The 15,020-nt window shown below is 37.5% G+C and overlaps 1 protein-coding gene across 5 annotated transcripts in view; it reads right to left on the minus strand.

Moving 5' to 3' along the window:
• Positions 1 to 2,664: 2,664 nt before the first annotated feature.
• The window catches only part of nbeab (neurobeachin b), a gene marked incomplete at both ends in the record, with an annotated part of 186,315 nt that continues 173,959 nt past the window's right edge, over positions 2,665 to 15,020 (minus strand). For all 5 annotated transcript variants that reach the window (XM_079166663.1, XM_079166660.1, XM_079166661.1 and 2 more), the window contains 8 exons: positions 2,665 to 2,755; positions 8,728 to 8,879; positions 9,411 to 9,607; positions 9,958 to 10,059; positions 12,642 to 12,812; positions 13,548 to 13,703; positions 13,856 to 13,927; positions 14,691 to 14,883. In XM_079166663.1, the coding sequence (XP_079022789.1) occupies positions 2,665 to 2,755; positions 8,728 to 8,879; positions 9,411 to 9,607; positions 9,958 to 10,059; positions 12,642 to 12,812; positions 13,548 to 13,703; positions 13,856 to 13,927; positions 14,691 to 14,883 (1,134 nt within the window). The remainder of the gene's footprint in view (positions 2,756 to 8,727; positions 8,880 to 9,410; positions 9,608 to 9,957; positions 10,060 to 12,641; positions 12,813 to 13,547; positions 13,704 to 13,855; positions 13,928 to 14,690; positions 14,884 to 15,020) is intronic.

The following is a 15,020-nucleotide window of genomic DNA, read 5'->3' on the forward strand; positions in this document are numbered from 1 at the left end:
CAGTAAAATCCATTATTTTTGTTCATTCAGTCAGTACTAAGAAGTCTTGCTCACGAGACTGTGTTCTCTGACCACTTCATACATTGGTTCAACAGAGACCAAATAATTGTTGGTGTGAATGTCCTGTTCCCTTCATCAGAGACTGTAACTTGCATGTGTACTAATATGCATCCTAAATCAGTCGTATGGGTGTTCTACTGTTTGCTATACGCCTGTCAGATATCAAGTCATTTATGTTGTCTTTGTACATGCTGTCTTGGTGAATGCAGTTCAGTTAATAAGGGAGACTATAGTCGTACCACAGCGAAGTTAAAACTTGTATACGTATTTTAACAGAAAAGTAATCTCACACCACTAACTTTGTTGTAAAAGGGCTTTTAAGTTTTCGACTAGAAGGGATTGAACCAAAAAGCATAAGGACAGAAAGTTGTGAAAGTGACTTTTTGGGAATGTTTTGCTTTCAAGACTGTTTTTCATCATCTGAAAAACATTTAATGTTTATATACATTATGACAAAATGGTACTCTAAGACAACTGGGAATGTCAGTATTAGGTGGAAGTGGATGAAGAATGTGAATGCTGTATTATAGTCATCCATATTCCATTACTGTAAGGATGTTAAAAAACATTAAATCTTTTAACTAATGGAGAAAAAAAAAATTGATTGTAGTTAAACATAATTCCAACAATGTAGCTATCTGCGATGAAACCAAACCTGGGAATAAAAAGGATTTAAATAATTTGTGAATCAGCGTAACTGTTTTTGCAAGATGACTTGTGGTGGACCTACTAAATCTGCAGCAACAAATTTAGACAGCAGGTGGCAGTATAATCAAACGCAAGCTTATGACATCTAATTCCATTTATAGCATGCATTTACTGAGCAATAGTTATACATACTTTATCATGGGATCACATTAATACATGCATGAATGCTTTGGAGGCAGACATACACAAGTTAAAGCTCACTGGTATATTTATTCAGTTTTATTATAAACAAAAAAAATAATGAAAGCAGCTGAATTTAGTTATAATCACAAGCTTCAAACATCCCACCTCTTTCAAAATGTATGCAAAAACAATTGATAATGCAACTAAAATATATAAATCATAGCATATTTTAAAATATATTACACTAAATCAAAATGCACTGCTTAATTGTAACATGTAAACAAAATTGTTTTTGTCATACAAATTCACAATAATGAGAATTATTTCGCAGGACAGCAAAGTGTGAACCCATAGCCTTGATTAGTTCTGAGCATGTAAAAATGTCAGCTTTGGGTAGGGTGGTGTCTGGTAGCACCATTGGAAAATCAGAATGCAAACTCAAAATGTATTTGCATATTTTTGTTCATTTTAAATTCTCAACTCACAGCGACAGACTTCTTCAATTAAATGCAGACACAATAGCTTTCACACCACCAACAATAGACCATAGTCATTTTTGTAACACTTCATCCATCCTTTCGATAATTTGTCAGGCAGCTGAAATCCTTAGACCTTTACAACAACTAAGTGATAATATTGCTTACCAATGTGTCTCAGCATGAACTGGTGTACATGAATTCACATACACAAAATAAACAATCAAAACTTTTTGCAAAAATAGGCAAACAGATGGACATGTAACAGTACTAATGTTTGCATTTACAACAATTGTAGACTGCCTTTTAAAATGACACTTCCTTTGACAACATTTCTTACAGTTTTACCACAAACATCGTAACAGTCATGAGATACTACTCAACAAATCTGGTGTTAAATCCTCTGGATAGGTTTTTGGAAGAAGCTGAAACAAACAAAAGATCGATAACTGCTGTTTCAAATGTCCCACTGTCATTGATAAACTAAATGGTCCATGATTCAAAGTTAATATGGAAATATCACAATTTATTGTCATGATTAAAAACAAATATTTCACAAAGGACTAAGCTCACACTGAATTTTACTTTTCTTCCACATAGACAATCAAATACAACAAACTAACATTTTGTCTTTACACATACATTTGACCACTGTTAATAACAATGAGCAAACAATGGCCTTATACATGTATTATTAACCAACTAATATCTGAAGTTCAATGAAGACAATTTTACATAGCTTGTGTGATATGTCGGTAACATGGTGGCTAGTTTAACAGCATTTAGATCTTTTTCTCAGCCTTTACAGAGAAGAAACACTTTACACTGTCCATATTTACAGTATAAGTTCACTTTTTTTTTTTTTTTTTTTAGAAAAGTGTTCCCAGTGAATATGTATCTGCCATACAAATGTTGTATAAATGTTCCGAACGAGGATTCATTTTGTTTTGCATTTTCACAGTTTAAAACAGGAACTTTAACGCTGACATGTATGTTTTAGTAACTGTGATCTCAGTCTCTCTTTGCCCAGATCAACAGAGCTGTTTGAGTTGGGGGAAATGCATCAGCTGGTGCTCGGGTAAGACATGAAAACCAACAGACACATAGCAACAAGTTTGCCTCAGAGGCCAGATGAACACATGTAAACACACCTTGTTCTTCATTAGTGTCTCCATGGTGATGTTCTCCAGCCCACTGGCTCTCCTCCATCTTCTGCAGCACACCTCGGTCACTGGTTGGTAGGTATTTCTCTTAAACCTCCACACTCCCTCCTGCTGCATTGATCTGTCTCTCCTCCTCAGTACCTGTTTTGATGCTCGTAGTGCCATCGGTTGAAATCAATGTTAAATGCCACGATGCTGCCGGAGGCCATGCCTGTGATCAAAGTCCTGAAGAGCAACAAAACCATGACATGAAATCCTAATGTCAAGAAACAGATTATAAACATAGAAAATCGCTACATTAATCTCATTTTGTCATATTGTGATTTACTGTACTAAAGGTGTATTTATACATGCAAGGAACTAATGTATTAAAATGTGTTCATTGATAAAGGTTATTTCCACAGTGTTGAATGAAATGAGCACAGGAGGTCATCAGGGGCTCCGACTTTAAATCACGGGATTCCTCTGACAACTGAAGTAGATCATTGACTCCTAGTATCTTTCTGCAACCAGTTTGCTCTTGTATCCGAGGCTGACTGGTATGTAGGAAAAGCAGCTGATTTCACAGGGTCGTCTTGTACTGCTACAGCCCAAGGGCTTAAATGCTCAAGTACAATGAACAGAGCAGCAGCAGAATGTGCCTCTGTAAATCGAATTGCGGTGCATGGCTCACTTGTGTTACCTAATGTCAACTTACTGATGAAAGATGTTGTAAACGAATTAAGGGGTTCCTAAAATATGTAACGGAAGTGATTTGTTTAGTAGTGTTGAAAGAGATAGCATAGTGCTTAATTTCAGTATTTTAAAAAGAAATCTGTGAACAAATTCCATCCTTAATCTAACCATTCTCTGCTTACCTTAACAGGTGGTGCAGTTACTCATGATGGTGCAGTTATTTTGCTCAAGAACCAGGCCTCTGTTTTGGGCCGGACCGCAAGTGCTGAGGGGCAATTGACCGGTGGTTGCGAAGTGTAGCTTGAATGTTCAGACTCTATAACCTCCCTTGACTGCCAGGGTCACATGATGACGTCAGGCTTATAGCCCCAGAGCGAACACTGTTTCTTCTACGCCGCCAAGCCAGCACCCATTATATTACTACTTACAAATCTTGCAGAGATGCACATGTTAAGGAAAAACATGCTGCTGACTTTTGCAGCATCCATGAAGATACCTCAGTAATGTTTTGTTCCTAAGGCAACTGTAGGTTGTATTTAAAAGAAAAGCACGGTGGATATTCCACTAACTAAAATGCACAGTGACATATATACACGGACTGTAATGTAGTTAACTTAGTAGCGCACACGCAGAATTTGTGTAAGCGAGCCCTTCCAATGACCGAAAAGCCAACATCACGTCTTGTTCTCATCATTCACTAAAATATGCAAACCATTTGGATTTGACTCTCCGTAGGGTTGGGCAGTGTCTATCAAATTGGCACCTGAACATGTCTAAAGTGAAACATTGCGCTGGGTGTCACCTATGGCCAGCGGGAGGCACTTTAAGAAACTATGTACCAGTATGACTTTTTTTTATGACCTAAATACTATACTATGCCCTTTTTATGGCATTTTGAGTTTTATGACATTTGTATGGCTAACTATACTGTGACTTATTGTGAGATCTTTGTGAGTTTCCTTTATATTAAAAACTATACTGTGAAATTCCTATGACACCATTTTTTATTTTCTACTATACTATGACATTTTTTGTAACAGTTTTAATGACATTATATATTGAATTGTTTTGTTACATTTTATATAACATGATATACTATGATTTTTTATGGGCTACTAAGCAAAAACGTTATGACATTTATATTATATATATATATATATATATATACTATATATTATAACTTAAGTTATTATTCTATGACTTTTTTTAGGACATGTTTTTGACATAATAAACTTTGTTGTGACATACTTCTAGTATACAAGCTCTGACTTTTTCATGATATTCTATATATGACACTTTTAAATGACCATTTTATTAATTTATTTCATGAATTTTAGACATGTTTTAATGACGTACTATACTTTGACTTATTAATGACATTTAATATAGAAAAGTTAATTCTACTATGACATCTTTTATGGAATAATATACTGTACTATGACATGTTTTGGGACTTTATGACATTTTATGATTTTGTATGGCATTTTATTTGACATACTGAACTATAACTGATGACATTTTAATAAAATATTATGCCATACTCTGACTTTTCATGAGATACTAGACACTATCATAACATAATATATGGACTGACTTTTGATTATGATTTTTTTGTGAAATTTTACAACATACTGTACTCTGGACTTTCTGTGACATTGCTTTCATGATATTCCATACAAAAGCTTTGACATGCTATACTATGACTTTTTATGACATACTATATTATAATATTTTCACGGCTTTTTTTCAACATACTATACCACCACTTTTTGACATACAATACGATCACCGTCTGCGACATGGTATACTATGACTTTTTTTTACCACTATATTATTACTTTTTTTGACATACTATACTATAACTTTTTCATGACGTTTTTCGGCATACATAACTACATATTCTTTACTTTTTTCGACATACTTAACTATGATATTAAAAAGGACTTTTTTGTGACTTTTTTCAATATACTATATAACTTTTTTCAACATACTATAATATTGCTGTACATGCTGTACTATGACATTTTCATGGCTTTTTTGGACATACAATACTATGACCTTTTTCAAGATACTATATTATGAATGTTTGACATACTACAATATTACTTTTTTTGACATGCTATACTATGACATTTTCATGAACCAACTATAATATGGCTTTGTTTTGACTATACAACATACTATGATATTTTTAGGACTTTTTCGTGACTTTATTCGACATGCTATACTATGACTTTTTTACGACGTAATATACTAGGACATTTTTATGACTAGTACGAAGTAATATAGTAATAGTATAGTTTAAAGCTACCCTGCAGCCTTAAACTATACTATTACTATAACTTTTCTGTGCCTTAATTTCAGATGTGAATGGGTACATTTGCTCACAAGTTGTGTGCTTTGCCTGGTAGTGGTGATTCACATTGCCGGTAATAATCGTCACGGTTGCTGAACATATGAGACATACCCATGGTTGCCCATGGTAAGAATTAACATATAGAAGTCTGTCCATTCTTGGTTAAAGACTCTGGTCTCACTGACCACTTCTCTCTTTTTAGAGAACACCATGTGAAATAACTTCTCTGACTCACGTACCATTCTCCGACTACTCGGTCTGTCGTCCGTCTCTCCTGTATGAGTAAATTTCACTCGAGTAGAGAAGTCTATCAGAATACACATATTTGATTGGCTAAGTAGCATCACGTGAGATTATTTACAACGCATGTAATTGGTCGGTGTGTTTCCTGGACCGCTGAACGTGTGCCGTAAAGGCTAGAAAAGCTGCACCTGTTAAAATAGAAGGGCTCCGTCAAAATGTAATAATTCTCAATTATCTATCGGTTGTAGGTCCAGGGTCACCAGGATGGAGCTGCCATCTATCGGGGACCTCTACACAAAGTGATGTAGAAAGAAGGTCATCAGGATTATCAGTGACCCCAACCACCCCAGCTCCACACTGTTCTGTCTTCCAGCATCCAGTACTGCAGCATTTGGGAATGCACCTCCAGGCAACGTGACAGATTCATTCCATAGGACATTAGACTTTTGAACTTTTAAGCTCATCACTATTGTGACTTTAAAACGTTTCTATTTACAGGTTTTCCTTATTTTATTTTATAATGTGCATTGTTGAAGGGAACCTGAGATCTAACATTTCCATTGTTTCCCTGTTATTGTTGTACATATATTAAATAAAACATGAAACAATTTGTATGGCAATGATATGGCATACTATGCCACTGACTTTTTATGGCATTCGATATTATGACTTATTTGATTGAATTTAATGACTTTTAAAGTAATTTTTTTTGACATGCTATACTATGACTTTAAGTCTTTATTCAACAAACTGTACTATAACTTTCTTTGACATGCTATACTATGACTTTATTCAACAAATTGTACTATAACTTTCTTTGACATGCTATACTATGACTTATTTCGCCATACATAACTGATATTTTCATGGTTATACCACCCCTTTTCTGACATACAACATGATACATTTTTGCGACATGCAAATAGCTTAGGATGTAGACTTTTTCTACATCCTATGCTATGAATCTTTCATGAATTTTTTCAACATACTACACTAAGACTTTTTATGACTTATTTCAGCATACGAGACTGACGTTTTCATGGATTTTGTTTTTACTATAGTATATTTACAAGACTTTTTTCGGCATACTAAACCGACTTTTTCATCACTTTTTTCAACATACTACACTATGACTTTTTCATAACTTATACTACACTATAACTTTTTTTAACATGCAATACTATGACTTTTTCACAACTTTTTTTAAATATACTACACTGACTTTTTCATGACTATTTTCATGATACCATATTCTGAATGTTTTCGACATAATATACTTTGATATTTTTGTTACATTTTTCAACAAACTATAATATAGCTTTTTTTAACTTTATTTGACAGAGAAGTTATTTCAAATGGCGTGCTCAAAAAAGAGAAAAGTGGACAGCTCAATCAGAGGCTTTAACCATAGACTGTATAACCAAGAATGGATAATATCTTTTATGTTCATTCTTCACACAGGCAATTCAAAACCAGTATGTCTCATATGTTCAGAGACCGTGACGATTATTAATAATATGAAGCGCAACTACCTGAAAAAGGACAACTTCTTTGAGCAAACGTATCCAATCAATCAAAAGGATGGCACAGAAAAATAAACCTAAGAGCCCAATATGATCAGAATCCTAACACATTAATTAACTGTCCAACAAAGATGTTAACAGATAGGAATAGAGCTAAAACATAATTGCATAGCTTTGATTGACATAACGCCACACCTGAATAAAATGAATACAAAGTTGCAGGGCAAGGAAAATGTACTTCAATTAATTTTTCTCAAATTAAGTATCTTATTTTAGGAGTAATATTTCAAAAAATGTCTGTCATGTATTTTATTTGTTTTAAATCCAGCCCTTATTGTACTTGAAATGAGAGAAGAACCTTCATTTAGTATGTATTACTTATTACTTATTTATCCAATAAATATTGTTGCCATATTATTCAATTGAACTTTCTTTATTTGATGTGACAGTCAGTTGTTGACTACATACATAGTTTGATACAACTGCTGGCTACTTAAATATATACAGTAGATATGGGACTAAATCATAGCGCAAGTTAGACATTATTGTGATGTTCTGGACCTTTGCATGAGGAAATGAACCTCGCTGAATAATAAAATGAATACCCCTGTACTATACTATGACCTAATGAAATACTACACAATTACTTGTTTCTGATTTATTTCAGGCATACAAGCTATGACTTTGACATTTCGAGATTGTTTTTATTACACACTTCACCAAAATCATTTAGTAATCTTTTTTTGGGGGGGGGCTAATTTTTGTATGATTGACTACGCATTTTTGGTAATGTTTGGTAACATCTAGTAACGTTTCCAATGATATACTATACTATGATTTTTTCTTATTTCTAAGTTATGACATACTATGCCATAACTTTTTGTGACACACTATACTATACTTTTTTACAACCTTGTCAAAATACATACTATTCTATTCTATGACATACCATACTATGAATTTGTTATGACATTTTCATGTATTATATATATGACATGAGATACTAAATTCTGATTACATTTTAATTACATTTTTATGGCATACTATTTAGTGAAAATGTTTATGGCATACCATGTTTTTTCACGTGACTATATTCAGAAATATTTCAGTGCTTACTATACTATGACTTTAATATGACTTTTTAATTAAGTACTGCTTTTTTAGAACTTTTTTTGAACATTTTGTAGTGACACTTACTTAAAATATGTAAGTATATTTTCCATCTCAATTCCAGATTATATTTCCATATTGTACACCATATTCTTGCCACAAGAAATACATGCATTATTTAAACAAGCTATACTGTATATGATGAGTGGGAGAGAAAGCATTAATATGGTTTTCTGTATACATTGTCTCAGCTCTTTGTGGCCTCAAAACTGCTACCATACTGCTCTGACCTTTGATCGTGTGATAGGTCCATAGCTCGGATACCAGCATCACAGCCAGGGTAGACGTAAAGCTGTTTGAAGTCACAGGCCTGCCACACCTCCACCACACCATTATCCCCACCTGTGGCAAGGTTGTGGCCATCACTGCTCAGCAGAATAGCCTACAATTGGTACAGAGAGCGGTTCAACATGTCACTTCCAAATGAACTTTTGTTGTACCTTCTAACGATAGTTGTCTTGCTGGAGCATGTAAAAGATGTAATTTAATGACAAATGGCTCTATACACAAATTGAACACCAACATTTGTGATCGTAGAGCTTCATGTACAATATGAGAATAACATGCAGCAGCGATGTGCAGTTGCTTTGTACACCAAGTGTTGGTAATAACACTATTTATACAATTATAATTAGAATATTTACATCTCAAAACCTGGCAGGGACAACTTAAATTTCCCTCCCCCTAAAACAACATATATTATGATCCAGGCCATGTAAAGTATTTGATCAACAAACATACTATATCAGTCAGATTGCTCTGTTCACTGAATGCCTCAGCATTTGAATCCAAGCTTATATACTTAAAGATTTGTAGCTGCCCACTATTTAAATCGTTAAAGTACCTAAGACTGCAGATGAACAAAGATACATTCACACCTCTAATGGATTATACTGGTGTCAAAAAGTCCTACCCTGGTGGAATCATTGACTTCCATCTGTGCCAGCAGTTTTCCATTAATGCTGAAGTTGCAGAAGCGCCCCCTATCATAGTAGATGATGCAGTGGCCCTCACTGGACACTGAGATGAGCCGGGGGCACTGATAGTAGTCTGGTCCCTCCAGAGCCCGAAGCAGGTCCCCTGTGATGGTGTGGACCAGACATGGACCTTCTGCCCCGAAACATACACAGACAAATATGAGCAAACCGCTATCATGTAAAACATCTATGCCGTCTTTATAAATCAGACAATAAAATGTCTACAGTTCTACAGCGTGCACAGAGATATATTCCTCGTTCCACCACTTTCTGTGAGGCATTTGCATGTTGTTCAGCTGGGTAAACATGCAGGTCGAGAGTTTTCATTGAAATAAAATACCTGTCTATCTATGTGGGTTGGTAATAGACTGGTAACCTAAAGTATTGTATTCCAATCTGCCAGCTCAAAGCACGAGTGCCCCTCACTTGCTCTTTCCTCTCTGATGGCGATGACATTAAAGGGGAACAGAAAAGTACACTGACCTTTGGCTCCGCTGATGACCAGGCCCAGCTCTGCACAGACTGATACACACACAACTTCATGGTCATGACCCGTCAAAACTGCTCGTGGTGCTGGATAGTCACCTAAAGAATGACACAATAGAATAAAACTAATTTGTTGGCTTAATTGATTAAATGTATTGAATGACACTGAAAACATCACCTAAAAAAATCTGAATATCCGAATTAGTGATCTAAATGTATTGGTTGAATTTCCAAAATTGGGAATTCTGTGCAATGGTCTTCAATAACCACCACACCTTCACTAGGGAATAAAGTCAAATCAAATCAAAAACACAAGCACAGTGATTGTGACACACATCTGCGAGTAGGGCGGTCCCTTTGAATTGTCATGTAAATGCAAGGATGCTGCCGAGCCACTTGATTTCATCCCATGTGTCACATGATTGATGATGACCAGGGGAGAGGTTAGTGAGGGGAGTTTCGCGGCACCGGAGCCGACCTCTGGGCTCATTCGGAAATGCACTGATCTCCAATACTGAATAAACCCTCATCATGTCCCTAAATACTGCTGCGTCTTACGGAGAGTTTAACATATTGAATCTATTACTAACATAATGCAATCAGGAGAAATAATATGTATTTGACAATAAAAAATGAAATGCAGACCAAATGCAGCCAATGGAAAGGCAAATAAACCGTCTAAAATGTACATGAAGTATTAAACCATAAAGGTCGGGGTAGGAGGAGTTAGATAGGAATTCTGTGTCAACAGAAAAACTAAAATACTTTTATTTAATTGTATATTTTCGAATCTTTTATTTTAAAGTTGTATTGTTACTTTTAAATAAGATAATCATACTACAGTTTGTGTGTTCCACTAGTGATGGCAAACTCAAATTAACATATACACTATTTATTGGTGTCCACATGTGACTTAAAGTTCAGCCAATTCAGTAAAAGTTTCTCTATCCTCCACGATAACAGTTAAGTCCAGATAGATGATGTGGACATGTGTCAGACCGCTCTCCTCCTCTTATCCCCTCCTCCTCCTCCCCCATCATCTCCTCGTCTAGCTCGGCATATCGCCTCTGCAGCTGTAGCGGTCCAGTCAGTGAGCTGGACTGTGATCGATGCAGCACAGTTCCTTAGAGACCAGGACCTGAGCAGCGCTGTCAGTCCCAGCACCCACTGCTGAGGGAAGCTGAATAGGACAAGTGTCAGAAAAAGCCTCCAGGGGGAAAACAGGTCCTTGTGCAGCTCACCTAACCGACAAAAGATTCAATCAGCCTGCATTGCGTACCCCCCACTCTCTCCTAGCCCTTGGGACAAGCCGAAGTCACCCACCACAATTACCCAGTGCAAATATCCCCTTGCACCGGTGTGATGGGCCGGGTCTGTGAGGCAGGGCCATGATTGAGCTGGAAGTTATTTTAATTATTATACATTTAAGACATATGCAGCCTTTTGGGGCGCTTGTGAAATCAATTTATTTGGCTTGCCACAGGGACGAGGAAGCAGTGATCCGAAGGGCTGGTGCTACATATTCACACAACCTTCAACCAGCAAAATAGAAAACGTAATAAGTATGAAATCACCCGAATGAGACTTGTGTAAAAGATTGTTCAATGAAAAAGCAAATAAGTACGGGAATAAAGAGGACTCTGGTGCTCTGTGTGGTATATGACATTCATTTGAGGGCTTCAAGTGTGAAGACATGAAAGGGCGGTCTTATCCCTGAGGCTCCTTGCAAATGCCTGCCATATATATTTGAACATGGCTGATAATGACTGGCTGTAGATATTTGTACAATGCCGTGTCAAACATACAGTATATAAAGTTTTTAGCTGATTCTGCACTGCCCCTGTTCCTTCACACAGTCCAGGCTCCCACACACTTGCTCTGCATTCTAGAACCAAGATTATTATCTGCTGCCCAAAGTGTTTCTGACGTCATGATATATTGATTAGTTATTGATAAGACATTGGAATCCTGTGTCTTGTTTGTTGAGATGAGCTGTGTACTTTCCTTCTCCATTGTCCATTTGAAGATGCATTGTAAGCACTGGCAGTGTGAATATCAGGGGAATACTGGTTTCCAGTGCTTTTGCCCCTTGCTAATTGGAGGCACCCAAGCTGAAATTCTTAATTAACTGTCGGAGCCTCTGTGAAGTTAATTAGAGAACACTTGCAACTAAACCAGAGCTCCTAGAATCTGTGACAATTCAAAATACAAACATTTTATAGCACACACACATACTCTTCCCCATCTTCAGTTTTCCAATTCCACACCATATATGGTGCTCCTCACTTGAAATGTACTGTATATCTGTTTTCCCTACCCTGATGGATTGTTTTGAACACACACAATCAGTGACAATATGCAACTAAATGAACTGAGCAGAAGAAATAACACTGGGGTCTACCATTTTGAATGCCAAGACATCTGGAGTCCTCTATTTGAAAGCAGCACTAATATATCATATCTACAGTGCTGATAAATTATCCTCTCTCTGTCTCTCCACATTATTTGATTTCCAGGGAAGAAGGCCTTTTTTCCATTATTGATCAATGGCTCTTGCTTTACAACCAAGTAGCATTTTTCGCTGATGAAATACTCAACAATGTAACCTTGTCCAGAGGGTGATGCTACTGTATACACTCTGTGTGTGAGCATGGCATGTATGTAGTTTTTCTCTGACTCACTGTTATTGGGATTGTCGCCGATAATATGGTGCCGTCCACTCCAATACCACAGCAGAAGTGTAGCATCCCTGGACCCAGAGACGATGTAGCAGTCTCCTCCAATGTAGGACTCTGATCTGGCCAGACACGTCACCACGTCCCAGTGGCCGAAAACTATCTGGGTCAGCTTGCCTAAAGAAAGTAAGTACAAACATGTTTTTGGTGTTGACAAAAAATTGCTAGTAAGATGTTCCTGAAATGAAAAACGGTAAAATTACTGCTGACTTTTTTTTAAAAGCCCCACTATCCCCCCTGTAGTGTTATGTGAGTATTGAATGAAATAGTGGAAAAATGTTTCCGAAATCAGTAGTTCCCAGCCTTTTGGTTTGTGACCTCTTAAAATAAAACATTGCCTGCTTGTTACCCCTCATCACAGATTATGGCTTTAGTGTGGACAGAGTTGAGCAGTCCAACCCACTATAGTGTTTTTGCGAAACGATTTTTGTCGACGGGAAGAGTTGAACGTTTCCAGTATTTGAGGGAAAAGAAAAAGAAGAAAAATAAACAACTGATTTTTTCCCCATCCTGTCAATCCTCTTGTGAGATTCATCTCATCCCCTTGTGGATGTCGTAACTCCCCCAAGTTTGGAACCATTTAGTTAAATGCTGCTTGTCAAGGTGCAGTGATAATCATTTATATAATTAAACAGGTATGTTGCTGATATTGCTCCGGGGAATTATTGTCAATGGAAAGGAAATTAGCAGAAAGAGACTTATCAGTGAGTTCAAGTGTATTACAGTATAATCATCAATTTGTCTACAAAGCTTGTCAGGAGAGACAATACTGTATTATTCCTATCGTAGCTCTCAGCCCTCCACACATCGGTGCACACCTCTACAGGAAATAGAGTTTACACTGTAACCTACCTGTCTCAGAGGAGTACACACGAAAGCTCTTGTCCCAGAAGCCACACACCAGTATGTAACGGTTGTCAGCTGTCACCACAAAACAGTGTGTTGTGATTTGGATGCTCTGGTCCACCAGGTCTGTGATCTGACGCTTGTTGCTTCCAGTACTGTTGGCTGTGGAAGAAAAAGGAAAAACAGAACTCATGTCAATACCTGAGGTGTTCAACTTATTAATTAAGTCCCTTATAGCTAAATCCGAAGCCAAAGGTCAATTTTTTTTCTGTTTGATGGTGTTTTCTCAATTCAAAACAAGGAAGCTTACTCACCAACCAGAGAATCCATCTCTATAGGAAGGTGATGGGCCTGCTCAAGAGAGTAGCCTGGTGCTCCTCGGAGACCTGGATTCAGACAGGGATACATAAGGAAATTATTTCTCACCTCTACACGTGTGCATTCATGCATTCTTAAACACACACACACTCTTCCATCAGGTCGATCAGAAAAATTTCCATCTGTCTTACTAGGCGTTTTTTGTCAGAAGTGTCAAACTGAATGGAGACATTTCATCCATACAATCTGTATCTGGAGCCAGTTTCAAAACGGCAACATGCCTGAAAATATGGAAACCATATTATCATCATTATTCTGAAAAGCCAAACCACATTTCCCTCCTCTCCGACAGGATGGCAAGGGTGCTGCAGCTGTGTTCATTAGTGTAGGAGCAGCCAGAGCAGCCACACAGTGCGGACTCTTTGGTCCTGAGCTCAGTGTGTCTCTACAGTGACAGATGGGGACGTGTGAGGAGAATGTGGTGCAGTTGCGGCCTAATTTCCTAGTAACCATTGCTTTGGCCCTCTGACCCTGAGGTGAGGCTGATTCTCAGGGAGGGGCTCTGTGGGTAATGTTGTTCACACATGTCTGAAAAGGAACATGTGGAAACACTCATGGTCAGCTTACCTAGGAGGTGCTAGCCTCTCACATAGCCAGCTGGCTACAGCTCTATTATGAGTGGTGGGCAGGTTTGTGTGAGACAGTGATGAAGTGATTTTACAGGGCCACTGCTGTGGTAGGTATCACATGTGGTATTGCACATTTTTTTTTACAAGGGCATATGTGTATGCTTGAACACAGCACCTGCCATGTGTGTTGAGCTCCACTCACCAACGGTATTGTGCCATCGGTTGACGGCAAATACACGGCTGCAGGTGACAGTGACCACAGCAGGTATGGTGAGATGGGGCAGGGTGTTGGCGGCAATATGGGTTACTGGCGAATTGGATGGAAACTTCAACACCATGATGACATCCTGCTGCATCTGGTCCTTGAACATGAGGGGACTCTGTGGAAGGAAACACTATTGAGTAGAAGAGAGAAAAGACGGGGTGTAAAGGATGGAGGGATGTGATGGTGGTAAAGGAGGAGGAGTACAAGGAAAGAGGAGCAGGAAGAGGAAGGGGACGGAGCAGGAAGGCAGGGGATGGAGAAGATGAA

The sequence above is a fragment of the Pholis gunnellus genome (assembly GCF_910591455.1).
Source record: "Pholis gunnellus genome assembly, chromosome: 9".
Taxonomy (NCBI): domain Eukaryota; kingdom Metazoa; phylum Chordata; class Actinopteri; order Perciformes; family Pholidae; genus Pholis; species Pholis gunnellus.